General features: G+C 56.8%; 1 protein-coding gene and 1 long non-coding RNA gene across 3 annotated transcripts in view; one reads left to right on the top strand and one right to left on the bottom strand.

Moving 5' to 3' along the window:
• The window catches only part of LOC114811200, a 19,178-nt gene extending 9,966 nt beyond the window's left edge, over window positions 1-9,212 (top strand). The window contains exons 2-7 of the long non-coding RNA XR_003758872.1: window positions 418-488; window positions 3,301-3,485; window positions 4,463-4,728; window positions 6,924-7,019; window positions 7,409-7,693; window positions 8,607-9,212. This is a non-coding gene — a long non-coding RNA (uncharacterized LOC114811200). The remainder of the gene's footprint in view (window positions 1-417; window positions 489-3,300; window positions 3,486-4,462; window positions 4,729-6,923; window positions 7,020-7,408; window positions 7,694-8,606) is intronic.
• Window positions 2,977-27,836, bottom strand: RECQL4 (RecQ like helicase 4). Of its 2 annotated transcripts, XM_029063136.1 has the most exons (25): window positions 27,800-27,836; window positions 26,306-26,396; window positions 23,761-23,794; window positions 22,868-22,974; window positions 21,791-21,931; window positions 19,443-20,242; window positions 18,796-18,895; window positions 18,487-18,616; window positions 17,565-17,681; window positions 16,915-17,046; window positions 16,578-16,670; window positions 15,811-15,947; window positions 15,228-15,311; window positions 14,057-14,245; window positions 12,747-12,929; window positions 11,696-11,834; window positions 10,875-11,137; window positions 9,203-9,352; window positions 7,390-7,663; window positions 6,913-7,042; window positions 6,357-6,529; window positions 5,790-5,970; window positions 4,641-4,806; window positions 3,974-4,082; window positions 2,977-3,544 (listed from the first exon to the last, which is right to left on the bottom strand). In XM_029063136.1, the coding sequence occupies exons 2-25, from the start codon at window positions 26,387-26,389 to the stop codon at window positions 3,423-3,425; spliced, it is 4,038 nt and encodes a 1,345-aa protein (XP_028918969.1). In that variant the 5' UTR covers window positions 26,390-26,396; window positions 27,800-27,836; the 3' UTR covers window positions 2,977-3,422. The 2 variants fall into 2 exon arrangements, with proteins under 2 accessions (XP_028918969.1, XP_028918970.1); XM_029063137.2 differs by lacking the exon at window positions 27,800-27,836 and having other exon boundaries at window positions 26,306-26,489.

Here is a 27,836-nt window from a genome sequence, read left to right as displayed (position 1 = left end):
GCCACGGCCTCCTTCCTGACCCGATCTCATTTGTTTTGCTGGGCCGTGTCTGGTCAAGGAGCGAGTTCACGGTCTGACTACCGGTTAGGCTGATTCTCGGGCAGATGAAGTTATAGTTGAAAAACAGAAAAAAAAATTGAATCTGACAGTCGAGTTCCCCCCGCTGTGAGCCCGTTGTTGGGCAGGGATTGTCTCTGTTGCTGAACTGTATTTTCTAAGTGCTCTGCACACAATAAGCACTCAATAAATATAGAATGAATGAATAATCCATCTTCCCTAAGTCTGGGGTGGCTGGTGGTCAGCGGACCTGACTTCTCTTGACCAGACCTTGAGGCACATAAATGGCTGACTGAAAATCAGCTGCTTTCAAATGCTTTGCGTGACATTTAAAGGAAGCTGCTTTCTTTTCTTCCCTAGGGGCGATGAATGGGAAGGAAAGAGCATGGAGTTTCTGGAGGAATCGGAGGAAGAATGGGAGACTTAGAGAGGTAAGTTTTGACTCTACCACCTCCGCCTCCCTCCTCATGCTTTCTCCCCGCTTGGAACTCTCTCCTCCTCCTCCAAACCTTGCAGCTCTCAGCTGGCCGACCGTCTTCAAAGCTCATCTGAAATCCCACCTCCTCCTCCTCATTTTTAAATTTGTTAAGCGTTTACTACGTGCCAAGCACTGTTCTGAGCAGGGGTGAAGAGACAAGTGAATCAGGGTAGACGCAGTCCCTGCCCACATGGGGCTCACAGTCTTAGTAAGAAGGGAGAAGAGATACTTTAGCCCCACTTTACAGTTGAGAAAACCGAAGCACAGAGAAGTTAGTGACTAGGTCACACAGCAACCACCTGGCAGAGCTGGAAATAGAAATCAGGTCCGTGCTTTTTCCTCAAGGCCCTGTTGTTTCTACAGACTCTCCCCGGTTAATTTTTGTTCTCCCTGGAACGCATCCCCAAATATCAACTCCGCACTTTTCCTCTAATACCCACCGTAGGACTTCTGTACCTCTCAGTGTAGTTATTCTATTTAAACATTGACTCGCATTTCTCATCTTCCAGTCTCTTCTTCCTACCTCTAAATGATTTTGTCTGTCTCCCCCCTTAGATTGCAAACCCCTGGCGGGCAGGAATCGGATCATTCTACCTTGGTCGTAGTTCTCCGGGTGCTTAGGCTAGTATTCAACAAATACTATGGGTTTGATTGTTGAAAGGAGGAGATCAGGGGTGTTGCTTGAATAGTTGGTTAGTGGTCAAGGAAAGGGAGGATGGATGAGGGTTCAGCAACCCCAGTTGTTGGTTAGGAGCAGGTGGACTGTGCTTTTTGGATCGTGGTAGGTACGTTTCCTCCCCTCTCAGGGTTGCAGCTGGAGAGTTTCCAGCCCTCTACCAGTCTCGACTACGGGAGGGAGAGCCATGCAGAGGCCTAGCCATTCCATTCCTACTTGGGCCGTGGCTAGCGAGTGGAAGGCCATCTGCTGCAAGTTAAAACTCACCTGCGCTGGGCACCAGCGGCACGGGAGAGAGTCGAGGGCGGAGACTCAAAATTTATTGCGTGGAAGGAGGCAGCGCTTAACCGGTTCGGTATTTTTGTGAAGACAAATCTGTGGATCCACTACCAGAACGATCGCAGATGGAGGTGGGGCGTTCTGGGAGTGGTGTGTCTATGGCGTCGCGATGGGTCGGAGACGACTAGACAGCATAAGACATATTACCAATATGTTGTAGCCACTTACCACTGTCGGTTGGGCCAAGGGCCTACTCTGAGCTTTGCTAGGAGGTCCCTTTTTTTTTAAAAAAAGGTATTTGTTAAGTACTTACTGTGTGTCACGCATTCTTCTAAGCCCTGGGGTAGATACAAGTTAATCAGGTCAGACCTGATTATCTCCTATCTTCGCCACACCTTAGTACAATGCTTGGCACAGAGTAAGCACTTAACAAATATCATAGTTATTATTACTGTCCCACATGGACATGCAAGGGAGAACGGGTTTTCAATCCCCATTTTCCAGTTGAGAAAACTGGGGCACAGAGAAGTGAAGCAACTTGCCCCCGGTCACAGCAGGCAGGAGGCAGTGGCCGGATTAGAACCCAGGTCTTCTGACTCTCAGGCCCGTGATTCTTTCCCCTAGGCCATGCTGCTTCCCCGAAAGAGGACTGGTTGTGCGGGAAAGGAGAGAGCCAGAAAGTGGTGTGAAAAGTGCAGTCGGGGGGAGTCTTTCCTCCTGGGTGGGCAGAGCGCCAACCGAGGAATCCCTGACCACCTCGCCCCCGTCCCTCAACAGTTTCGTCTGGGTCTCTTCGTCAGATGCTGAAGGTGCGAGTGCCCTTTGAGGGATGGCTGCCAGCTGTTGACTGCAGCTTCTTCCAGGAATTAAATCAGGGAGCTGTGATGTTCAGTCCTGCATAAGGGCATGCCTCTCGCCCACACCTACCAGCTTTGGCTCGGGCCCGGGGATTCAGATGGGAATCTGAGTCGGGGGTGGGAAGACAGCGGAAGACATTGCGAAAAGGCCACCGCCAGCCAAGGGGGCACGGCCGTGGGAGGCTGTGAAGCGACAGCCGCAAAACCACCCCCGGCCAGGCAGTAATGGGGAGGAGGGGGAACGCTGAGGGGAAGGGTGACGGCTCTGCCCTCGGAACCCAGCAGAGGACAATCTCCTCTCAGATTCGCCTCGCGCTGAAATCCCTTCAGCGGGCTCCTCCCTGAACGGCAAGGCCACCGCCAACGTCCGTCTTATCAAAAGGCGAGGCAGCGGTGCCCGGTATGGGGCCCTACCACAGAAATCCTGAGCCTCTGGTCTCCAGCGGCTCTCCTCGGGCCCGGGAGCCAGGACTCTTGGCTTCTGTCCCTGGCTGCGTCCCAGACCCTTTCACTGGGTGACCCTGGGGGCGGGTTCGGGGCCTCCCTTTCTTCTGTAAAATGGGGTGTCTTGGGCCCGCTCCAGACGGGGCGGAGTCTCAGGGCCACACATCGAGGGTTTCAAACGGTGATAAAAAAAGCAAGTTCCACTTTATTTTACACATCCCCCCCCACCCCATTCTTTTCGTTCTACTCCTCTGTGAAGTGACAGTGACTGGACGTTTCAGACACCTCTGAAACAACCACCCCAGGGGCTGGAAAGGCAGCTGCTTCCTGTCCAAGAGATTGCCTTCAACTCCTTGAGCCCTCCCACGTCCCAGCCATAGGTCGGTGGGTGGTGGGCTGTGCTTTCTTCCCGCTCACTGAGCCCACGCTCGAGGCGGGAGGACCGGCGTTCCTCAGCGAGCACCCCGGGATGAACGTTTATCGTCTGCTTTCTCCCCTCGTCCTCCTAGGGGCCTAGGAACGGAGGTCCGGTCCAGCATCGGGGAAAGCCGCCTCAAGACAGTCCTGGTTGCCAAATCTCTAGGCTGGTGGTCTTCTCCCCCGACCAGGCAACCCGAAACCCTGGCCTGGCTTACTTCCAGCGCAGGATCTCCTCTGTGGCCAGGCGGATGAGCTGGTGGAAGTCCACGTGCAGGTACTTCCTCCAAAAGCGACGGTCCCGCCCGTAAACCTGAGCCGGGTAACAGGGGCTCCCTGAGGGCGGAAGAGAGAATGGCTCTGGTGGCAGAAGGCGGAGGCCTCCGCCACAACTGGGGCAGTCAGTCAGTTGTATTTACTGAGCGTTTATTGTGTGCAGGGCACTGTGCTAAGCCCTTGGGAGAGGACACTCTAACAGAGCGGGCAGACACATTCCCCGCTCCCAAGGAGCTTGCAGTCTAGGGGCCGAGCTGCACCAGGGCTCAGAACACGGAAACCCAAATCCAAACTGAGTCGGTGACCCCTCCTCGGCCAGCTCCGTGAAAACGGGGGGACCGATCCGACCCTGGGGTCACCGTCCACCCCGCTCCTGGAGGAGAGGTCCCCGCTGGTGTGAGCGCGCCAGAGGGTCGGGCTCTATAGCCCATGGAGAGCAGCGAGGCCGGCAGGGGCCCTAAGCAAAGATCAGAGGGCCGTAGCTCTCACCTATGCCGTGGAAGATCCGGGCAACTGCTCGGCCTGAAAACTTCTCTTCCTGCCGAATGGATAGGAACTGGCGGATATCCGAGCGGATCTGGTCCTCCCAATCCTGCAGCTGAAATATTTCGGGGAGGAGGAGGAGTAGAATCGGGAAGGGAGGGAGGCAGGGCCTCGTCCCCTCAGCGCTTCCTCCCTCCAAAGATCCCCTTGTGAGGATCAGGTGGGTCTCGGCCCAAGGCAGTCCGGCGTCTCCGTGGGGGGCGAGGGAGGAAGCTCCTCGGGCCCCACCCGGGACCCAAATTCCCCCGTCCGCCGCCTACGCCGTCCGAGTTTTCCTCTCCGCAAAATTGGCAGTAAACGAATATTTACTTGCTAAAACCCCAGGGGGTACACGGGGCTCCGGTCGAGCCGCAAAGCGTACCGACGCAGCTCAGAGCAGGGCATCGCACCCAAACGCTCAGGGGACAGGATTTTCGACACCTTTTGCTTTTTCAGGGACGACCGACACAGCCGGGATCGGTTCTTGGACCTCGTGAAGTGGAAGGGGAGCCCAAAGAAGAAGGAAAAGGGATCCAGACCACAGCCCAACCACTAGCTCTCTTCCTCCGGGATCTCTTCCCAGAGGAAAGGAAGGGCTCTCGGATGGATGCGGGAGGGGAAAGCGGGGACTCACTCTGGCCTGGCCGAGATGCTGGTCGTCGTCCTCATTCTCCGTTGGACCCTCATCCGGGCTTGCCTCTTCCTCCTCTTCAAAGTAGCGGGTGAGCAGGGCCTTGAGCCGATCACTCCTTTCCTCATCAACACGTTCTGTGCAGGGGCCGCAGTTGGGAAAGGCCACGCTGCCAGTGTGGATAAAAGCAGGACCACCTGGGGTTACTCAAAGGCCGCCTCACTCTCACCTAGGATCTGCTGGCTTCCCACCCCAACAAGAAATAACAATAACAATAATAATAATAACTGTGGTATTAAGTGTTACTGCGCGCCAAGCGTTTGATTAAGTGCTGGTGTATATGCAGATTGGACACAGTCCCGGTCCCACCCAGGGCCTACAGTCTAAACAGGAGAACAAGGTATCGAATCCCCATTTTACGGATGAGAAAACCGAGGCGCAGAGAAGTTAGGTAACTTGCCCATGGTCGCACGGTAATCATCTGTATTTACCGCACACTTCTGTGTGCAGGGCACGTACTAAGCACTTGGGAAAGAGTACAGTATAATAGAGTTGGTAGACACGCTCCTTGTCCACAGAAAGCTTACAGACCAGGTGGGGAGACAGACATTAATATCAATTCAATTACAGGTAAGTACGCAAGTGATGTGGGGCTGAGGGAGGGGTGAATAGAGAAGCAGTGTGGCTTAGGGGCAAGAGCCCGGTCTTGGGAGTGAGGACGTGGGTTCTAATCCCGGCTCTGCCACTTGTCTGCTGTGTGACTTTGGGTAAGTCACCTCACCTCTCTGGGCCTCAGTTCCTCACCTGTAAAATGGGGATTGAGACCGTGAGCCCCAAGTGGGACAACCTGATGACCTTGTATCTAGCCCAGTGCTTAGAATGGTGCTTGACGCATAGTAACCGCTTAACAAATACCAGCATTATTAAGTTACTTCACTTCTCTGTGTCTCAGTTCCTCATCTGTAAAATGGGGATTAAGACCGTGAGCCCCAAGGGGGACAACCTGATTATCTGGTATCTACCCCAGCGCTTAGAACGGTGCTTGACACATCAGTTAGCACTTAACAAATACCACAGTTATTATTATTACGATGGGGGGCCAGCTTACCCTGTCCTCGGGCTACCCACGTAGCGCCCCGACGCCCCCCTCACCTCCGGAAAGCCCGGAAGCTGGTGCGGAGCTGGGCCAGGGCCGTCCGTTCTCGGGCCCGCACCCGGTGGTGCAGGAAGTCGCAGATCTCGTCCCGCTCGCTGTCCGTCAGGTCTCCGGGGGCGCGTAGGTGGAAAGCCAGGTCCCCGAACTCCACCAGCACCCCCGTCCGGCCGGAGCCACCTGCACCCCGGGTCCAGACACGGGGATCACCCCTGCCCTCCAGGAGACGGCCGCCTCCCCGCTGGTGCCCATCCAGGCCTCGGCCCCAGATCCCGTCCACGTCCCGATGGGGCAGACGAGCTCCGTTCTCGGAGTTGGGGGAGGAGAGATGGGGGGAAAGGCAGAGAAGGGCAGGAGAGAGAGAGGCGGTAGATGGGACCTCGGTGGAAAAACCACCCCGGGGGAATGAGAAGCGCAGGACGGGCATGGCTGGCAAGTGTAAGAAAGAGGGCAGAGAAGTAATACGCTGCAAGAGGGAAAGGTGGGTGGAGGCTAGGCCTCGATCAGGGAGAGAAGAGGGACGGCGGAGACGGAGGAAGAGAGAGACAAGGTGATTAGTCAATTACCCTTCTCGGGAGTCGGTCCCCACTGAAGCTGGCGCAGCACCCGTCTCACCGGCGCCACGTCCCAGCCCATGGCATCCGCCAGCTCCACCACGTCGAACTCCAGCGAGTCGCCAAGCGGTTTTTCGGTCCCCGCCGGGCGCTGGCGAGCCAGGCACGCCGCCACCGGAGGGCAGCTGCAACCGGGGCAGGGCCAGAGGGCGGTGAGGGCTCGGCCCAGACCGCTCCGCCGGGCCCGGCCTCCATCCCTTCCCCATCCGGGCAGCGGGGAGCCGGTCCCCTTCCCCTCCTCTACAGCCAACGACGGCCCCAGGGGATCAGGGGAAAGCACCCGGCGTCGCTTTCTCCTGGCGTGGTTGGGTCAGGAGGCGATTCGGCCCATCTCCACAGACAACCTCTTCCCCGCGGACGGTCCCGCTACCAGGGCTGCCACAGGAGAGGGGGGCGGCGGACCCCTTTCGTTCATTCATTCAATAGCGCTTACTATGTGCAGCTTACTATGGGCAGAGCACTGTACGAAGAGCTTGGAATGTACAACAGATCTTTCTCTCCAACTCACCTCCTGGCCAGGGACCGGAGCTGAGGGGGTCCCCCGGAGCAGCGGAGGTGGCACGTGGCGAAGGTGGGAGGCAGCAGTTCTAACCATCGACGTGGGTGCAGCTCCAGGTAACACAGCAGTGTCTCGATGGCTGAGGGGGTGGGGGACAGAGCGAGAGAGGTGGGGTGAGGAAGGCAGGAGAGAGGGGGCCCAATAGGCTCAGCTGTGAACGGGGAAGGACTCCAGCCTCTGAACCCCAAGGCCCTCCCCGGGGCGGGGCACCGGGATATCTCCACCCAAAGGACGGACGGGAGTAAGAGCGCTTCAAACCGCTTAGCCTCACCTGCCCCGTCTCTCCCGCTGGACTAAAGAGGGCCACCATCTCTACCTGGACAGCAGAGTGGGGGTAGGGGCAGGGGAGAAGGAAGCAGATGATGGTGAAGGCTAAGGAATAAGTGGAAAAGGAAGAGGGACTGGGAGACCACCATAGATCCTCACCCTCTTCCCGCATGTCCAGGGCTTCCACCGACAGCTGCACTGAGAAGGCCCTCTCGTGCCCGGAGCAGACCCTCCGACCCCCTCCGGGCCCCAACGCCTCGGGCTTGAGGTCGGCCATCCCGAGTCCCTTCCCACTGGAACTTGGGTTTTCCATCTTCTCTTCCTCCGCATCTGGGCCCTCCAGCCTCTTGTCCCCTGGCAACGCCGGCCTCTCCTCAGCAGGATCCAGGGCCTCCAATCCCTCCAGCAGCTCTCCGTCACTCACCTCGGCATCCTGTTGAGAAAGCCAGTCACGTTGGAGCAGGTGAGGTGGGGCAGGGTGAGCCCCTCTGTCTCTCCCTTAGGAAGTTAGGACAACATCGACGCTTTGACAGCTCTTTCTCGATTCTGTGGTGGCTGGTGCCTGGTCATTTCTACCTGGTGGGGCGATCTGTCTGGTTAATTCCAGTAACAATCAATCTTTGCTATCAAGTGCTTACGGTGTGCGGAGCACTGTATTAAGCGCTTGGGAGAGGACAGTACAGCAGAGTCGGTAGACACGTTCCTGACCCACGACGAGCTTAGAGACGAGATCCTGGATAATTATACGACCCCCGAGCCAAATAAGCCCTCATTTCCTCTATCCTTCATGCTTCTGCATCGCCTGTACACGTGGATCTGTACCCATCTTCCCTGCTTCTAGACTGTAAGCTCACTGCGGGCAGGGAGTGTGTCAGTTTATCTTTGTAGTGTATTCTCCCAAGCCCTCAGTACAGTGTTCTGCACACAGCAGGCGCTCAATAAATTCGACTGACTGAATACTCTTTATTCACCCCGCCCTCAGCCCCACAGCATTTGCTTACATAATCTATAATTTATATTAATTTCTGTCTTCCCCACTAGACTGTAAGCTCCTTGTGGTATTGTTGTACTCTCTCAAGTGTTTAGTACAGTGCTCTATACATAGTAATCACTCGAATACTATTGACTGATTCCCATCCATTTGGATCAGCTGGTCTGGTAAGCGCCAGTCCACTTCCTGGGTTCTGGTTCTGAAGGAGATGTCAAAAGGGCCCCCCCACCTCCAACCGAAATCTCCACACTCCCCTCCTTTGCATCCTCCTCTTCCAGGGAGCCTTCCCAGTTTTCTACCCACAGGCTAGGCAATCTGCTGCAGCTGCCCCGAGCACCTCAGTTTACTCTCTAAATCACGTGTCCCTGTTTCTGTTTGGACTTAGGAATCTCATATTCGCTGCCCTTACTTCAGCTCTACCTATCTTTCTCCACATCTATCCTGTTTCACGCATCGGCCCGCCAATTTCGCAAGAGCGGAGATCGCGTCTTCTTCCGCTCCCGCTGCCCGAACCCAGTATCCCAGCTCGTCTGCCCCAGATCACCCCTCGGATCGTAAGCCTCTTGGGGACGGGGATCCGGCCAGCGGTTAGAACGGTGCTTCGCACATAGTGAGCGCTTAACAAATACCATCACCATCATCATTCTCCCTCTCATTCTCCCCACTCAGGCCCAGTACGAAGTTCTGCCCATGGCAGGTGGCAGAACCAGTGACAAGCGGGGCCAGATGTCTCTCCTTGCCTTTCATTTCCCCCTCTAGTCCGTAAACTCATTGTGGGCAGCAAACACATCTACCGACCCTGTTGGTCTGTACTTTCCCAAGCGCTTTACAGTGCTCTGCACCTGGTAGGCGGTCAATAAATACCGCCGATTGACGCTCATCCGCAGAGAAGGTTGGCCGGGGGGAGGTTCTGCAGCCCACCAGGGCCCGGGATTGGGTTTTCTCCTACCAGGTTCCCCTCTCGCCTCGTATCCGGCTCACCAACGCTTGCTGCTGCTGCTGCTGCTGCTGCTGCTTGAAGAGCTGGGAGCAGGTACAGTGGAGGAAAACCTTCTGGACCAACTTCTTGATGGTGAAATAGTCCACGGTGTCAGCGTAGATGTGTCTGCGCAGCTCATTCAAGTCCTCGCCCTACGGGAAAGAGAGCCAACACAGTGGAGGCGGAAAGTGTACTTTATATTAATGTCTGTCTCCCCCTCTAGTCTGTAAGCTCCTTGTGGGCAGGGAATGTGTCTGTTTAGTGTTACACTGTGCTCTCCCAAGTGCTTAGAACAGTGCTCTCAGTAAGCACTCGATAAATACGACCGAACAAACTAAATAGCAGGAGGAAAAGGAAGGGATCAAGCGGCCGTATTTATCGAGCGCTTACTCTGTGCAGAGCACTGTCCCTAGTGCTTGGGAGAGTACAATAATATAAGAGATACATTCCCTGCCCACAACGAGCTTACAGTCTAAAGGGGGAGAATGACACGATTATAATAAATAAATGACAGGTAGATACATGAGTGCTGTGGGGCTGAGGAGGGTGGGGAATAAAGGGAGCAAATCAGGGTGAGGCAGAAGGGAGTGGAAGACAAGGAAATGAGGATTTAATCAGGGAAGGCCTCCTGGAGGAGATGTGCCTTCAATAAGGCTTTGAAGGTGGGGAAAATAAAGCCATGTGAGCGATGTTAGGAATGTGCGAATGTATGAAATACCAGACTGGGTCGGGAGCATGGTAGTTTTGTGTTCTCCTGTGCGCTTAATACAGGGCTCTGCCTACAGAGGGACGTCAGACAGAGACGCGGCATGGCCTGGTGGATAGCGCACGGGCCTGTCAGTCGAAAGGATCTGGGTTCTAACCCCGGGTCAGCCACGTGATCGCTGCAAGTCACTTAACTCCTCTGTACCTCCGTTACCCCAAATGGAAACCGAGGATTAAGACTGCGAGCTCCACGTGGGACAGGTACTGTGTCCAATACGATTTGCTTGTATCCACCCCAGCATTTAGAACGGTGCCTGGCCCATAGTAAGCGCTTAACAAATACCACAATTATTATAATTATTATTAGAGATGGAGGAGGTCCAGGATCCATGGGGAGGCTATCCGATAGCAAACCAGCCTGGCATTGATGCCCGCCGGGGCGTCTTAGAGTTAGATTCGCCCCACCGCATTGTAATTTGCTTTAGTAGTTTGTCATTTATTTCTGCCATTCTACGAGTCTGTCTGTCGAGTCTGACCACCTGCTAGACGGTCAGTCTTGATACTGTGAGTTAACTGACTCTCTTGTATCTATCCCAATATTTGCCCAGAGAGAGGGCTGATCGAGACGATAATGAAAACGGGCCTATCACCTCTGTTATACTGCACTCTCCCAAGTGCTTCGTACAGTCCCTGTACTGAGCGCTCAATAAATACGGCTGCTGGATAACAGTGACAAGGCCTGATCCCCGCTCTGCCACTCGTCTGCCGTGCGACCTCGGGCAAGTGTTGCTCACCTTTGTGCCTCGCTTTCTTCAGCTGTACAGTGGGAATTAAGACCGCGAGCCACCACGTGGTCCAACTTATCCCCCAACGCTTAGTGCCCGCCTTAGAGTAAGCGCTAACAAACAGCAGCCAAAAGAAAGAAAAAGAGGGCTGGAAATGGTGGGAAGGGGAGCCCGAAAGACGTACCTGGGGCTGCAGGAAGAGGTGGCAGTGGGCGGGCTGCCCGTCGCGCCCGGCTCGCCCGATCTCCTGCACGAAACTCTCGAAGCTGCGGGGCAGCCCGTGGTGCAGCACGGCCCGCACGTCCGGCCGGTCCAGCCCCATCCCAAAGGCCACCGTGGCCACCACGACCCTCAGCCGGCCCCGCATGAAGGCTCGCTGCACCCGGCGGCGCTCGGACCCCGACAGCCCGGCGTGGTAAGCCTCTGCCAGCGCCTCCTGCCCCCGACCTGCACCGGCGACACGGTGACCCGGGCCGGGGTCGGGGACGGCCGGGTCAGGAACCGAGGCGGGCCGGGACCGCGGACCGGGGTGAGGGGGTCGGGGAGGGACGGCGTTGGAGCCTGGGCCCCGGACCCAGGAGAGGGAGAGACGGGGTCAGAGATGGGCATGCCCCGTGGGTCCAGGGAGTCAGAAATGGGGAAAGCGGTCCCTGGTTCCTCCGGGAAAAGGGGGTTGCATGTCTCTATCTGTAATTTATTTATTTAATGTCGGTCTCCCCCCTCTAGACTTGTGGGCAGGGAACGGATCTGTTTATTGTTGCACTGTACTCTCCCCAGCGCTCAGTACGGTACTCGGCACCCAATAAACGCTCAACAAATATGACTGAACGAAGGCCTCCGCGGGGCAGGACCCCGCTTGGGGAGAGTCTGCCGCTGATCCCCGTTCCTCTCGGGAGCCCCCTCGAGCCCCACCTCGATTCCCTGCCTCCGCGCCCTCCTCCCTAGCTTAGTTGCCCCTTCTCCCCTCCAGCCCCGGGCGAGGGCTCCCCATTCCCCGAGCGTTACCCTCGGGGGGTCCCGGGGTTCCCTGCAAGCAGGTCCGGATCAGCGCGGCCACACGAACCGTCTCCTCGCGGCGGTTGCAGTACACGATGATGGAGCCTAGAGATCTGAACCTCTCCCCCTTCAGCAGGGTCACCAGCGCCTGCCGAAGGACACCGGGGGCAGAAAGGGGAAGAGGAGAAGGAAAGGGGGAATGCTTAACGGTGGCCCAGCGAGGCGCAGACAGCACCCCCGCACTCCGCACGGCCCGATCGCTTTCGGCCTCGTCGAGAACGTCACCGCTCGGCACGCGGGCCCGGCTCTCAAAAGCCCGAGGCCTCCGTGGCGTCGACCCAGACCCTTATTTCCAACTTGACTCGTTAAAAATAAATGATCACGAGGACACGCGTGAGGTCCAAGGAGGGCGTGAACACGTTGGAGGAGAAAAGAGCGTGGCCCTGGGTTCTGATCCCGGCTCCGCCACTTCCATTCGTATTTATGGAGCGCTTACTGTGTGCGGAGCACTCGACTAAGCGCTTGGGGGGAGTGCAACAGAAGAGTGAACAGACACCTGTCTGTTGGGTGACCTTGGGCTAGTCCCTAACTTTTCCGGGTCTCAGTTACCTCACCCGTAACGTGAGAATTAAGCCTCTGAGCCCCGTGTGGAGCGGGGGCTGAGTCCAACCCGATTCCCTCGTGTCTACCCCAGCGCTTAGAACAGTGCCAGAGTTGGGTGAAGGGATGATAGGGGTGTACTCTCCAAAGAGCTTAGCGCGGTGCTCTGCACCCAACAGATGTACCGTACATACAGTGCAGAGTCAGCACCGGGCCCGAACGATCGAGGAGACGTGGGCTGAACGTTCTTTTACGGGCAGAGTGAAGTAAGAAATGGAGTGGGGAAGAGACAGGAGGCAGGGAGGTCAGAGAGGGGATTTGGTCCTTTCGTTGACCGCGCACAGAGCGGAGGGGGCTGGCTGGACCAACGTGCGGGGGTCTCGAAGAGAAGGGGAGACGGAGCGGACGGAGGGCGGGACGGCCCCCCGCAACGCACCTCGCAGAAAGGCCGGGCTCCTACCTGATCCTTGTCTCTGTCCAGGGAAACGGAGAGGTGCAGGTTCGGGGGGATGGCAGCCAGGTGCACCCCTAGGTCCACCCCTTCATGGGTCCCCAGGTGCTGGGCCACGTCCCTGGCCGTGGCCCGGGTGGCTGTGGCGGTGAGGCCCAGGAAGCACTTCACTCCCAGGCGCTCCCGGAGGACCTGAGAGGGCAGAGAGAAGCAGCGTGACGCGGGGACGCAACACGGGCCCGGGAGGCGGAAGGTCGTTCCTTCATTCGATCGTATCTATTGAGCGCTTACCGGGCGCAGAACATTGTACTAAGCCCTTAGGAGAGTGCAACAATAATAGGTCACGGATTCTAATCCCGGCTCTGCCGCTTGGGCAAGTCACTTCACTTCTCTGGGCCCCAGTAAAGGCTTGGAGGTTAAATGGGCCAGATGTAAAATGGGGATTGAGTGTGAGCCCCCGTGAGGGACAGGGACTGTGTCCCACCTGATCTGCTTGTAGGTATCCCAGTGCGTAGTACAGTGCCTGGCACGTAGTAAGCGCTTAACAAATATCAGAGTTATCATCATTATGATACGGGGTGAGGAAGAGCGGGGAGAGGGAGGAGAAGTCGACGGGGGGGAGGTGGAAACAGGGGACACCGACATGGGGTTTTGGAGACCCCAACACGGGGTTTTGGGGTTGTTGGGTGCTTTCTTTGGAAACAGGGTGGCACCCCGCAAGTAACTGCCAGAGCACACTGTTTTTTGAGGCTCTCAACCTATGGCTGGCTGGGTTTCCTCCTCCCCGACCCCCATCTTCTCCCCTCGATTGTATCGTGGGGCGTAATAGCAGCAAAAAGGCCGGGGGCTTTGGCAGTGGCGGCTCAGAGGGAGGGAGGCACGCACAGGGGTGGCAAGGCCACGGGCCTGGGCGTCAGAGGACGTGGGTTCTAATCCTGGCTCTCCCACATGTCTGCTCTGTGACCACGGGCAAGTCACTTCACTTCTCAGCGCCTCGGTTCCCTCATCTGTAAAGCGGGGATTAACACCGTGAGCCCCATGTGGGACAGGCACCGTGTCCGACCCGATGACCTCGTATCCACCCCAGCGCTTGGCACATAGTAAGTAGTTAATAAATACCACAATCACCATCACCATCACCATCATAGGAACCCCCCAGGTCTTGGAATTCCGGAGAAAAATGCCACGTGGCTCCCAGATTCGGAAATCCGGCCACCCCCCCGCGGCTCGATCCTTCCCAGCCGGCTCTTGGGCGGCGGGGCCCGCTCCCTCGTCCTCCGGCTCCCCCGACCCACCGCCCCCCAGGCCCGGGGCCTCACCTTGCAGAGCCTCAGGTAGCAGGGTCGAAAGTTGTGGGACCACTGGGAGAGGCAGTGAGCTTCGTCGATGCAGGCGAAGGCCATGGGTGGCAGCTGGGCGGCAGCGGGCAGGCAGCTGGCGCCCCCCGCGCCGCCCCCGACCACGGCCTCTGGAGACAGCAGCAGCACCTCAACCTGCCCGGCTTTCACCTGCAAGGGACGCTCTGCCGGTCACTCGGACCAAGGCACGCTCCTCAAAAACCTTCCCTGGCTGCCCGTTCACTATTTAGTGAGGGCTTACTGTGCGCAGAGCACTCCGCTAAGCGCTCGGGAGAGCACAAGAGGCGGCAGACACGTAGCCTGCCCGTGACGAGCCCGTCCTTCTCCGCGTCCGACTGGATCTTCTGACGGTAGGTTTTAAGGTCTCCTCGATCAACTCTCTCCCTTCTTCTTATCCACTCTCTTCTCCCGCTGAACCCCAGCTGGCACTCCTCGTTCCTCTCCAACCAACCTACTCGCTGTGCCTCGTTCTCATCTCTCCCGTCACCGACCTCTTCCTTAGGCCCCCTTCCAGGCCTGGAGCTCCTTTCCCCTTCATATCTGACAGAGCACAGCTCTCCCCACTTTCAAAACCTCGCTGAAGTCACATCCCCTCCAGGAGGTCCTCCCTGATTAATCCCTAATCTCCCCCCAAACCGTCACCCAACAGCCCCCGTCGTCTTCCGTGCTACCTGAGCATTAAAGTCTAACCCCTGTCAGTAATACTGTGTTACTTCTTCCTACCTGCAATTTATAATATTAAGGGTCTGTCTCCTACTTGAGGCCAAGGGTCACGTCTCTCAGCTCTACTGCATCGTCCCAAGCTGTCAGTACCGAGCCCCGCGCACGGTAGATGCTCGATAAATGGCATCGATTAATTAAGCTCATCACGGGCAGGGAACGTGTCCGCTGATTCTGTCGGATCGTGCTCTCCCGAGCTCTCCGTACAGCGCTCGGCTCAAGGTGAGCGCTCAAGAAATACCCCTGACCGATTAATCGACGGATTCAACGCTTATAATCGCAAGCCCAAAGGGGGAGCTCGGAAAAGGACAGTGGATGGTGGGCGGGGGGACGTTGGGGGCGGGGGGGGACCTTGGTGAAGTCGCAGGGCCTGACGCTTCCCACCCCCGCCCGGGGGCCCTCACCCACTCACCTTCTCCACGGCCAAATCCCTCTGCTTCTTGGACATGTTGGAGTGGACGCAGGCGGCTCTCAGTCCGGGAGGCAACCCTGACACCTGCCGGGCTCGAAGGACACAGTAACAGTGAACCTCCCCCAGAGCCGCCGAGGCCCACCCGGGGACGGGAACAGTTCCCGGCCTCGCGGGCCGCCGTTTTCAACTGTACCCCCCGGGATCATCTGCCATCGCCTCATCCCACCTTCCTAGAAGTCAGGCCCCTGCGTGGGGAGTTCTAGGATCCCATACACAGCAGCTGTGTATCCTGTTTTAGCCCTTTGGGGCCGGGGGAACTAAGTGGGGAGAAACAGAGTAAAGTCCTTAGAGGGGAGGAGGCACTTTAACCCAACCAGAATGTGGACAGGGGAATGCAGGAGGGGAGTGGAAGAGGGTAGTCGGGGGAGGATTTGAGGATCCGGGCATAGCTGAAACCGACGCAAGAGGACCAGGGAGATGCTCGAAAAATTGGTGGGGGGAGGTGAAGAAGAGTTTAGGGTCAGGGGAGTGAGGAACGTCAGGGACCCCAGGGACAGGAGCTGAGGGAGCGTCCTGGCCTCACCTGGTCGTCCATGAGCGAGACGAGCGGAGACACGACCAGAGTGATGCAGGGGCTGCGGCGGGCATAGAGCAGGGCCGGCAGCTGGTAGCACAGGGACTTCCCCGTGCCCGTGGGCAGCACCACCAGCGTGGAGAGGCCTGAACCAAACAGAGCCGGGTGAGCGGCCGATCCAAGGCACCTTGGGGCGGGGACAGCGCTGCCCACGGGTCCATCTCAGCCCATCTTCGGGTCGACGTTCCCAACCCCGGTTCTCCCCTCGGAGAGCCAAGCCACCCCCGTTTCTCTGCCGCCTGTCCAGGGTCTGGGCTTCCGCAGAGGACCCCGAGATTCGAGAAGCGGCATGGTCTAGTGGACAGAGCGCGGGCCCGGGAGTCGGAAGGACTTCGGTTCTAATCCCGGCTCCCACCGCTTGTCGGCTGCGTGACTTTGGGCAAGTCACTTCCCCTCTCTGGGCCTCAGTTACCTCCTCTGCAAAATGGCGATCAGGCTGTGAGCCCCATGCGGGATAGGGTCTGAGTCCAACCTGATTACCTTGTATCTGTCCCAGGGCTTAGAACGGTGCCTGGCACACAGTAAACGCTTCACAGATACCATTAAAAAAGAAACAAACAAAATAAGGAGGTGGGAAGTGGTCAGGAAGGCTGGGTGAGGGCCGCTCAGAGGGATCAGAATCACCAAAGGCCCCCTCGCCCCCAAGATCACAGCCTCTCCGTTTTAGGGATAGCATCTGCGGGGACTGGGTGGGTTGAGGGGAAAACGGGACTCACCGGAGAGAATGCGCATGACAGCGGCCTCTTGTCCGGGGCGGAAGGTTTTGTGGCCGAGCTGGGACAGAGCTTGGAACACCTCGGCCGGGGTCTCTGCCAGACACACGCGGTCAACGCCTCGGTGGGGAGAGGTCGGGGTGGGAGCGGTTTCCCCTCACAGAGGGAAACGTTGTCCAGGATGGGGGGGCGGCGGTCAGGGCAACCCCGGGAAGAGTCATTTTATAGGATCACTACAACTCTCAGGCCTCCACAGTGCTCCACAGAAGCCAAGGGGGAAGGGGAGAGGACAGAGACCTCCCCACCCTCCTGCCTCACGAGTCACGGGACGGGAGCTCACCTTTCACCTGTCCGGAGGGACCCAGACCGTACAGGGGCTTCACGGCCGGGGGTGGGGCGGGAGCGACGTGAGCCGGTCGTTCCGTGGGCACCAGCAGCTCCGACCCCGTCACCTCGGTCCCCTCGTCACCTGCTGGAAGGAGGGCGAGCAGGACACCCAGTTGTACCCCTAGGCCCACGAGTCCCAAGTCTCTCTCGCTACCCGGGGCGAGGCCGGGGGAAGGGTGAGGTAGGTCCTGTGGGGAGGGAGGGCGGAGGGCATCCAGTCCGGCCCCGACTTGAATGTCGAGAATACAAAGTCAGGGAGATGGGGAAGCAAAGTCGTGCACGAGGCTCAGAGGGAAGGCTACCGGGGTCACCGGGGGGCCAGACCGGGAAGTGTTCCCCTCTCCCTCGGCCCCCCAGGATACAACGGAGAAACAGCGTGGCGTAGTAGACGGGCCTGGGCATCGTCTGCTGTGACCTGGGGCAAGTCACTTCACGTCTCTTGGCCTCAGTTACCTCATCTGCACCATGGGGACGAAGACTGTGAGCCCCATGTGGGACGGGGACTGGGTCCGACCTGATTATCTTGTATCAACCCCAGCGCTCAGGTGCATAGTAAGTGCTTTATAAATACCATAAAAAAAGGGGAAAAAAAGACGTACTCACCAGGGATCTTGCTATACGCCGTGTTGGTCCTCTGGGCCACCTCCTCCAGGGTGGGCAGCGGGGGCTCCTCCTGGGCATGACTGCTCTCCTGTTCGGGCGGCTGGTGGGAGGGGGCTCCTGCAGGGAAGCACCCTGCTATCACAGACAGCTGGAGCAGAGCCCTCGAATTTCACCACACGGCTCCACGCTCGACCGTCGCATCCACCAACTCTGTCATACGGTACTCTTCCAAGAGCTCAGCACAGTGCCCTGCACCCAGTAAACGCTCAAGCGCAATTGAAAACGCTTAGTAGAGCGCGCAGTAAGCACTCAACAAAATACGATCGACGAGGCTTAGTACCGGGCATCGCCCAGAGTAAGCGCTCAATAAATACGATGCAAAGCGCTCAGTAAAGTGTACTGCACGGTAAGTGCTCACTGATTGCACTTAGTATAGCTCACTGCATGCAGTAAGCAGTCAATAAATACGATTGATTGAATGAAGGCACTTAGTACAGTGCTCCGCACACAAGAAACACTCAATAAATACGATCAATTGACCGATCGATGCCAGGACCCCCACCTTCCTGAGATGGAGAGGCAGAGGGGTACTGGAAGGACCTTTTCCACAGGGTACATACCCGTAAATTTATTAATATTAATGTCTGTCTCCCCATCTAGGCTGTAAGCACAGCGCGGGGAGGAAAAGTATCTGTTTATTGTTACATTGTAGTCTCCCAAGCACTTAGTACAGTGCTCCGCACACAGTAAGCGCTCAACAAATCCAACCGAATGAATGAACGAGGGGCCCCGCCGTGGCCTTCCGGGAAACGCTCCCACGAGGCCCAATCTGGAATCCAGTCGCGCCAACCCAGAGGCGCGTCGAGGCGCCTGCCACTTCGGGCAATTTCGAACGCGGCCCCTCCCCGCCTCGAGGCGTCACCTCTCCGCCGGCACTGAGCGGCCCAGTGTCCCCGTCCCCCACACCGGAAGCAGGTGTCGTTTTCGTGGCTGCCGTGCGAGCCTCCTCCCCCGAACTGCTGGCCTTTCTTCTGCCACTTCTGCTTCCACACCTGGGAGGGGGAGAGAGGGGGAAGACCCAGACAACTCCAACCCTCCGAGGAGGGAAGTGTGAGAGGACTTGCTCTTGTCCCCGTCGGCGTGGGTCTCGGGTGGAGGTGCTGGCGGGGGGGCCCACCAACCCCCGGGCGGCAACCGAGGCAGCGATCCCCATCCAGGGCCGGTCGGTCACCTGCTTGCGGAGGTGGTTGCCTCTCAGCGCGGAGGCCTTCACGTAACATTTCTTCTTCATGTTGAGCCGGACGAAATTACCGCTCGCCTTGGGGGCTGCCCTGAAAGAGACCCATCCAACAGGGAAGGGGTTACGAGCTCGCGGGCCTCCGGTTCCTTTTCCCAGGTCGTAGCGAGGCCTTAGAACAGTGCTCTGCACGTAGTAAGAGCTTAACAAATGCCAACGTTATTATTATTAGTGGACAGGACGACCTGGCTTCTAATCGCGGCTCCGCCGCTTGTCTGCTGTGGGCGACCCGGGGCAAGTCCCTTAACTTCTCAGGGCCCCGGTCACCTCATCTGTAAAATGGGGATTAAGTCTGTGAGCCCCATGTGGAACAAGGGACCGTGTCCAACCTGATAATCTTGTATCTATCCCAGGGCTTAGTACAGTGCCTGGCACACGGTAAGCGCTTAACATATACCATTAACAACAACAAAAAAAGAGTTTTTGGCCAAGGCTTCTGCTGTCTTGAAAGCCAGGAGCTCGTTGGGACTGCGGTCTTACCTGGCTGGCTTGACTTAAAGTCTCACTCTGAGATCGAGAGACCCTCTCCCCCCACCGAACCCCCCATTTCGAAGGTCCCCCCGCCCTCCACGAGGAAGTACCTGCGAGTGCTAACGCTGGCGAGGGGCCGGGGGGTATTCGCCCCTGCAATCTCTCCCAGGAGATCTTCCTCAGCCTCCGGGGCCGCCATCTGGACGGGTTTCTTGCCGTGCCGCCCGCTGCTGTCGGACGCTTGCCGGTCCCGGCTCACCGGATCGTCCGGTCTCTTCCTCTGTCGCTTTGGAGCTGCGGCCTCCTCTTCCTCTCCGCTCTCTCTCTGTCTCTTCTTGGCCGCGGGAGCCCTCGGCCTACACCTGCCTGGGAGGACCGAAGACGCTTCTCTTTCTCCGGGGCCGGCACGGAGTGGCGCCGCCTCTGCCTCGCTAGTGCTGCCTGGGCTGGGACTGGCTCCCGGAGCCTCGGGGGCCGCTCGGGGTGGCTCTTCAGCCAGATCGCGGGACCCAGGAGTCTCCCTGCCTGGCGGGGAAGGGTCCTCGGGCCTGGTTTGGGGGCCTGGTGGAGGAGGAGGCGGGGCCGAGATGGCTTCTCTCCCCGGGCTCCTCTCCCCGGTCCCGTTCTGACACCGTTCCAGCCAGCTGGGATCCAGAGAACTCAACCGTCGGTTTAGGGAACGCCGCAGCTGCCGCAGCCGGCCGGGCCGGGGGTTTGGTGCGACCCCGCCGGGCGGCCCGAGAGGGGAGGGTGGCTGGAGGCTGATGGCATCTTCTTCAGGGGGGCCGGGCGCTCTTTCGACCGGGGCCGGAGTCGTCACCGGGCCCAACTTGAGGACGGAAAATGCCCTCGGCTGCTGCTGCTGCCGCCCGCGTGGAAGCCGAGGAGTCCGGATGGAGAGGGCTCCTTCCTGGGGGCGGGGAGGACAAGGTGAGGCGGCAATCCCTTCTCCTTAGCCAGAGAAAGGCGTCTTTCTTAACCGGCACACCACCCCTTTCCAACAGGTGGGATTTAAACCTCTGGCGGGACTTCCCGGTACGCTAGACCCGAGAGTTTGCTCTCCTAAGATAAGGGGTGGGAGATCTCTAAAGTTACTTGTTTTTGTTTTAGCTCATTCTTTCAGGCGGAGGGGTGATCGCTGTAAATGTTGTATGAGTTTCCGTTCTCGATCTAACGGCGGGGGCCCCCGGGTCCTCTCCCTTCTCGGTGGAGGTGGGTCGGCCGAGAGGGAAGACGGGGGAACCGCTAGGCTTTTCAACCGCCGGTGCGGCACTGACAGTACATTCTGGCTGACGGCACTTCCCCCAAAAACCAGAAAAGATGGAAAAGCAACCTGTAGCTTCCCGGGATCGGGTTCCAGCCTGGCCCACAGTTAGCGCTTAAATATCACGGGGGACTCACGCTCTCAATCCTCATTTTACAGATGAGGTAACTGAGGCCCAGAGAAGGAAAGTGACCCGCCTGAGGTTCACACAGGGGACGGGTGGAGGAGTCGGAAATGGTTAGGGCTGGGGGCAGTTTTCTGTGACCGGGATCTGGACTCTGTCCTAATCCCTCAATCACTGGGATACATCGAGTGCTCACTGTGCGCTGAGCACTGCGGTCAACAGGTGGAAGAGGGAGGAACTGGCTTCAGGTGGCAGCCACCTGTTGAGCCCGGGCCTGGGAGTCGGGAGACCTGGGTTCTAATCCCGGGTGCTGCCCCTTGCCTGTTGCGTGACTTTGGCCAAGTCACGTAACGTCTCTGTCCTCCGGTTTTTAAATCTGTAAAATGGGGATGAAATATCTGTTCTCCTTATTTAGACTGAGACCCTCAGCTTGGTTATCTTGTACCTCCGCTACCGCTCAGTACGGTGCCGGGAACATAGTAAACTCTTCAAAAACTCCACCCTTATTATTATCGTCCTTATTGTTATCACTCCCTTAGGGGGTAATCACAGAGGCTGGACCAACTCTGACACGGTGAGAGCGTCCGCTTCGCCATCACGAGAAGCAGCGTGGCTCAGTGGAAAAAGCCGGGCTTGGGAGTCAGAGGTCATGGGTTCGAATCCAGGCTCTGCCACTTGTCAGCTGTGTGACTGTGGGCAAGTCACTTCGCTTCTCTGTGCCTCAGTTACCTCATCTGGAAAATGGGGATTGACTGTGAGCCTCACGTGGGACAACCCGATGACCCTGTATCTCCCCCAGCGCTTAGAACGGTGCTCTGCGCATAGTAAGCGCTTAACAAATACCAACATTATTATTATTATTCACGAAATGAAGTGTGCGTGTGTGGAGTGGGGAGGGCTTCGACTTCCAGCATAACTGCAGGAAGAACCCAGTCATTCCCACTTGGCTTTGACCCCAGAGGAGGCCGGGGCTTAGAGGCCCAAAGGGAATTCTCCACCCGAATTCCGTGCCTGCCCAGCCAGGGAGCCCACGAACCGATCAAACCAGAGGAATCCCCTTGGACACTCACCCGGATAACTGCTTTCAGGTTGGATTTGAGCTTCCTTCCAAAATAGTGGGCAGATCCCTGGGGGGCGGCCCGGGGGGCGGGCTGACGGATTCCAACCGCATTCCGGTTCAGGTGGGCACCCCAGCAGCCCGGCTCAGTCGCCTGGAAAGCCCAAACAAAGGGAAGAAGGGGGAGGCGATGAAGGCCCGGGGTTCGACGGAGGAAAAGCCAGAGGGGCCATTCGAGGTGAATGCGACCGCAGGAAGGCCCCTCACCCTGAGGGGAGCAGAGATAGGCAGAGGTTGATGAGGTTGAGGAGGGATTTCTAAATGTAGGCACCAGCTTGAGAGGAGACACCGCTAAACCTCCTTTAAGAGCTTGATGGCTCGGTGCGGGGTGGGGGGTGTGCGATGGGGTGGTCAGATCAGATGTTTTTTCTCCTTTTCTGAGGAGAAACGGTCAGCTTAAAAACTCAGACCTTATACTCCTCCTCATCCGCCCTGGGGGTGCCAAAATTTCAGTTTGCAGGCTGGGGGGGCGGACTTGGAACACAGTTCCAAGGGAACTTTGCTCTCTGGGAAATGTAGTTTTTTCTTTCCCTTCCCTGCAATTCCTTTGCCAACTTTCCGCCAGTTTATGAGAAGCAGATCGGAGATTCCCGTCACCTGAAATACCAAGGAGGCAATGAAACAAGGGAACGGATATACACACGACTGCGAAGGTAGCTCTCGGTTTGACATACGGTCGAAGGGATGGGCTCAACCAACCGATCGGATTTATCGAGCGCTACACCTGCAGAGCTTGGGAAAGGACACCACAGAGACCCTGTCGTCGCCCGGCCTTCTCAAAAAGGTTGTGCTCCCACCTGCCCTACCCCCAGCTCCGGGCAGAGTTACCGGAGCCTCATTTCCCTCAATTCATCCCAGAGGCTGGGATGAAGGATGAAGGGATTGGTTGGGGGAGGGACAACAAGGAGGCAGTAGAGTTGGTAGGAAAAAGGGATTTGCTGAGGTGAAATGCCAAGCGCTGACAGAAAACTCTAGCCCAACCGATCCCCCCACCAAAATGAGCACCCCAGGGGTCCTCTTGTTTTATTACCTTGTTTTCCTGCTCCAAAGCGGGGCTCGGTTGTTCTGGGTTGCCGGCATCCGCGAGGGCTGTTGACTCCAGAGCTCGCTTCAGCACTCGGTATTCCCGATAAAGCTCTGGATAGGATGAGGGGAATCGGAGCCACATTAGAGCGGGAAAGAGAAGTCTCCTGTCGGGATCGCTCCTCAGGCTAGCGGGGCTAGAACCCAGGCAGTCTGGGCCCCCAAACCCAGGTTCTTCCCCCTCTGCTGGGCTCTGCCCTCTGCTTTCCCCCCTTTACCCCATCAGCTCTGAAATATCCCAGAGATGTAGCCTGTAAAGACTACAAGTCTCAGCCCGCCTCCCGCTGTTCTTCGTCGCAGACGCTGCGCTCGACCCTCCTCGGGGAGCCAAATACCACCTCAGCCCCCATCAGAAATAATAATTAACGATAAGAGCCGTGGAATTTGCCAAGCGCTTACGCGGTACTAAGCGCTAGGGTAGATACAAGGTAATCAGATCCCACACGGGGCTCACGGTCTAAGTAGGAGGGAGAACAGGTATTGAACCCCCATTTTGCAGACGAGGGAGCTGAGGCAGAGAGAAGTGACTCGTCCGAAGGCACACAAGCAGGTACACGGAGATTAGAACCCAGGTTCCCCTGAAGCAGCGTGGTTCGGTGTAAAGAGCCCGGGCCTGGGAGTCAGAGGTCATGGGTTCGACTCCCGGCTCTGCCACTTGTCAGCTGTGTGACTGTGGACGAGTCACTTCACTTCCTCTGTGCCTCAGTTACCTCATCTGTCAAATGGGGATTAACTGTGAGCCTCACGTGGGACGACCCGATTCCCCTGTATCTCCCCCAGCGCTTAGAACAGTGCTCTACACATAGCAAGCGCTTAACAAACACCAATATTAATACTAACCCTTCGTCTCCTCCGGGGCTGCCTCCACATCGATCTACAATCAAAACAGATCAAGATCAGCACGGCGTCATCTTCATTTCCAGGCCTGGTGTCTGAGGAACAAAGAGGGACACCTGCCTCTGGATGAGCAGGGGTGAGGGGTCCCATCCTCGCTAAAATAAATAGGGCAATTCAGGGATACCTAAGGCTTGGATCTTGGCTCCTACAGTCAACCCTCTCACCACCGGCTTCATCGCGAATCCCAAACAGATATTAATTGAGCACCCAGAGCCAGCTTGTCCGGGGAAAGGAGTCCCAAGGGGCCCACCCAACCAGGAGGTTAAGGTCTCATCTCCATCCAGATCTTCCGCCCCCGGACAACGGGCCGGATTTCCCTGGTCCCGGGAGCTTTACTACGTCCACTCATCCTTCTCTCGTGCCTTGCGGTTCCGAAGGTTCCTCTTCCTGGGGAGGACCCTCCAAGACCAAGTGGAAGGAACCCGGCTTCTACTGAGCAAAGATAGCATCTCCTTGGGCTTTTGAAATCCAAAATCCAGCCCCCTGCTCCTTTTCCTGCCAGGTCCCTACGGTGCATCAGGAAGGGTCTGGAAATCTGTGGCCAGGTTCTCAACATAAAGCTACCTCCTCCACTTTTCATATGCCATCAATCGGTGGCATTTATTGAGCACTTTCTGGGTGGAGGGCACTGTATTACGCACTTGGGAGAGCATAACGGTGTTGGTAGATAAGTCCCTACCCACGTGGGGCTTACAGTCTAATAATAAGGGCATTTGTTAAGCGCTTACTATGTGCCAACCACGGTTCTCAGCGCTGGGGTATTCATTCATTCATTCAATAGTATTTAATGAGCGCTTATTATGTGCAGAGCACTGTACCAAGCGCTTGGAATGAACAAGTCGGCAACAGATAGAGACGGTCCCTGCCGTTTGACGGGCTTACGGTCTGATCGGGGGAGACGGGCAGACGAGAACGATGGCAATAAATAGAGTCGAGGGGAAGGACATCTCGTAAAAACCGATGGCGACTAAATAGAATCGAGGCGATGTACATTTCATTAACAAAATAAATAGGGTGATGAAAATATATACAGTTGAGCGGACGAGTACAGTGCCGAGGGGATGGGAAGGGAGAGGGGGAGGAGCGGAGGGAGATGGGGGGAAAAGAGGGTAAAGCTGCGGAGAGGTGAAGGGGGGACGGCAGAGGGAGTAGAGGGAGAAGGGGAGCTCAGTCTGGGAAGGCCTCTTGGAGGAGGTGAGTTTTAAGGAGGGTTTTGAAGAGGGGAAGAGAATTAGTAGACACAGGGTCATCAGGATGTCCCACGTGGGGCTCACAGTCTTAATCCCCATTTTCCAGATGAGGTAACTGAGGCACAGAGAAGTGAAGTGACTCGTCCAAAGTTACACAGCTGCTAAGTGGCAGAGCCGGGATTAGAACCCACGACCTCCGACTCCCCAGCCCGTGCTTTTTCCACCCAGCCACGCTGCTTCTCTAAAGAGCAGGAGGGCATACATTTGTTCATTCGTATTTATTGAGTGCTTTCTGTGTGCGGAGCGCTGTATCCTAGCTCTGCCACTTGTCGGCTGTGTGACTGTGGGCAAGTCACTTCACTTCTCCGCGCCTCAGTTCCCTCATCTGTAAAATGGGGATTAAGACTGTGAGCCCCACGTGGGGACAACCTGAATCCCCTATGTCTACCCCAGCGCTTAGAACAGTGCTCGGCACATAGTAAGCGCTTAACAAATACCAACATTATTATTAACATTATTATTACTAGGCACTTGGAAGAGGACGATAGAACAATAAACTGATCCCCACAACGAGCTTCCTGTCTAGACACGAATAGACTGTGAGCCCATTGTTAGGTAAGGATTGTCTCTATTTGTTGCCGGATTGTACTGTCCAAGCGCTTAGTACAGTGCCCTGCACATGGTAATAGCTCAATAAATACAACTTTAGTGACTGAATGAATAATGATAATAATGATGGTATTTGTTAAGCGCTTACTATGTGCCGAGCGCTGTTCTAAGCGCGGGGGGAGAGACAAGGGAATCGGGCGGTCTCCCGGGGGGCTCCCAGTCTTCATCCTTCATCACAGTCTTCATGCTTTAAGAGAAGCAGCGTGGCTCAGCGGCAAGAGCCCGGGCTTGAGAGTCAGAGGTCAGGGGTTCTAATCCCGCCTCCGCCGCTTGTCAGCTGTGTGATCTCGGGCAAGTCACTTCACTTCTCTGGGCCTCAGTGCCCTCACTCATCTGCCAAATGGGGATGGAGACTGTGAGCCCCACGGGGGGACAACCTGATGACCTTGTATCCTCCCAGCGCTTAGAACACTGCTTTCATTCATTCGGTAGTATTTATTGAGCGCTTACTACGTGCAGAGCACCATGCTGAGCGCTTGGAACGGACAATTCGGCTTGGCAAAATAGTAAGCCAAACGCCGGCATTATCATTATTATCCCCACGTTCCAGATGGGGGTCACTGAGGGCCGGAGAAGTGAAGCGACTTGCCCGAAGTCACGAGCAGCAGAGGAAGCCCCCCGTACCGTACCTTGGTGGGTTTCCTTTTGTGGTCCCGCAGGAACGCCAATTCCCACGCCTTTAGCAGGGCCCTCACCTCCTGGCACCGCTCCATCGGGGGGCTGCAAAAGGAAGGTTGGGAGGTGGTCCCAGGCTCGTCCCTGGGCCGGGGGCACGGGGTGGGCACCCCTCGATCGGGAAGCAGCGTGGCTCAGTGGAAAGAGCCCGGGCTTGGGAGTCCGAGGTCATGGATTCTAATCCCGGCTCCGCCGCTTGTCAGCTGGGTGACTTTGGGCCAGTCCCTTCACTTCTCTGTGCCTCAGTTCCCTCATCTGTCAAATGGGGATTAAAAACCGTGAGCCTCCCGTGGGACGACCTGATCACCTTGTATCCCCCAGCGCTTAGAACAGTGCTTTGCACATAGTAAGCGCTTAACAAATGTCAACGTTATTATTATTACTTCACCTCTCTGGGCCTCAGTGCCCTCATCTATCAAATGGGGATTAAAACTGTGAGCCCCACGGGGGAGCCATTTGATCACCTTGTACCCCCCGGCGCTTAGAACAGTGCTTGGCACATAGTAAGCGCTGAACAAATACCACCATTAATTTATCACCTTGTACCCCCCCAATGCTTAGAACAGTGCTTGGCACATAGTAAGCGCTTAACAAATACCACCATTTATTACCTTGTACCCTCCCCCAGCGCTTAGAACAGTGCTTGGCACATAGTAAGCGCTGAACAAATACCACCATTTATTTATCAGCTTGTACACCCCCCCCAGCGCTTAGAACAGTGCTTGGCACATAGTAAGGGCTGAACAAATACCACCATTTATTTATCACCTTGTACCCCCCAGTGCTTAGAACAGTGCTTGGCACATAGGAAGCGCTGAAAAAAATACCACCATTTATTTATTACCTTGTACCCTCCCCCAGCGCTTAGAACAGTGCTTGGCACACAGTAAGCGCTTAACAAATACCACCATTTATTTATCACCTTGTACCCTCCCAGTGCTTAGAACAGTGCTTGGCACATAGTAAGCGCTGAAGAAATACCACCATTTATTTATCACCTTGTACCCCCCCAGTGCTTAGAACAGTGCTCGGCACATAATAAGCGCTGAACAAATACCACCATCGATTACCTTGTACCCCTCCAGCGCTTAGAACAGTGCTTGGCACATAGTAAGCGCTGAACAAATACCACCATCGATTACCTTGTACCCCTCCAGCGCTTAGAACAGTGCTTGGCACGTAGTAAGCGCTGAACAAATACCACCATCGATTACCTTGTACCCCTCCAGCGCTTAGAACAGTGCTTGGCACGTAGTAAGCGCCGAACAAATGCCATCATTATTATTATGGAGGCTGCAGGGCGGAGAAGGACCGGTCATGGGTTCAGGTCCCTCCATAGGGGATGCCTGGCCCCGCCGCTGGGGGGCGCCTATCCCCCCCCCCCCACTGAGCGCTTACTACAGTGCTGTGCACCCAGGGGGAGCTCAGTAAATCCGGCTGGGACCTACCGGAGCAGGACGGGAGCTCAGGCCGAGCCTGCAAATC

This window comes from Ornithorhynchus anatinus, chromosome 4 (genome assembly GCF_004115215.2).
Source record: "Ornithorhynchus anatinus isolate Pmale09 chromosome 4, mOrnAna1.pri.v4, whole genome shotgun sequence".
NCBI classification, from domain to species: Eukaryota; Metazoa; Chordata; class Mammalia; order Monotremata; family Ornithorhynchidae; genus Ornithorhynchus; species Ornithorhynchus anatinus.
Note: the sequence above shows the minus strand (reverse complement) of the source record. Positions and strands in the feature narration are given on the sequence as shown.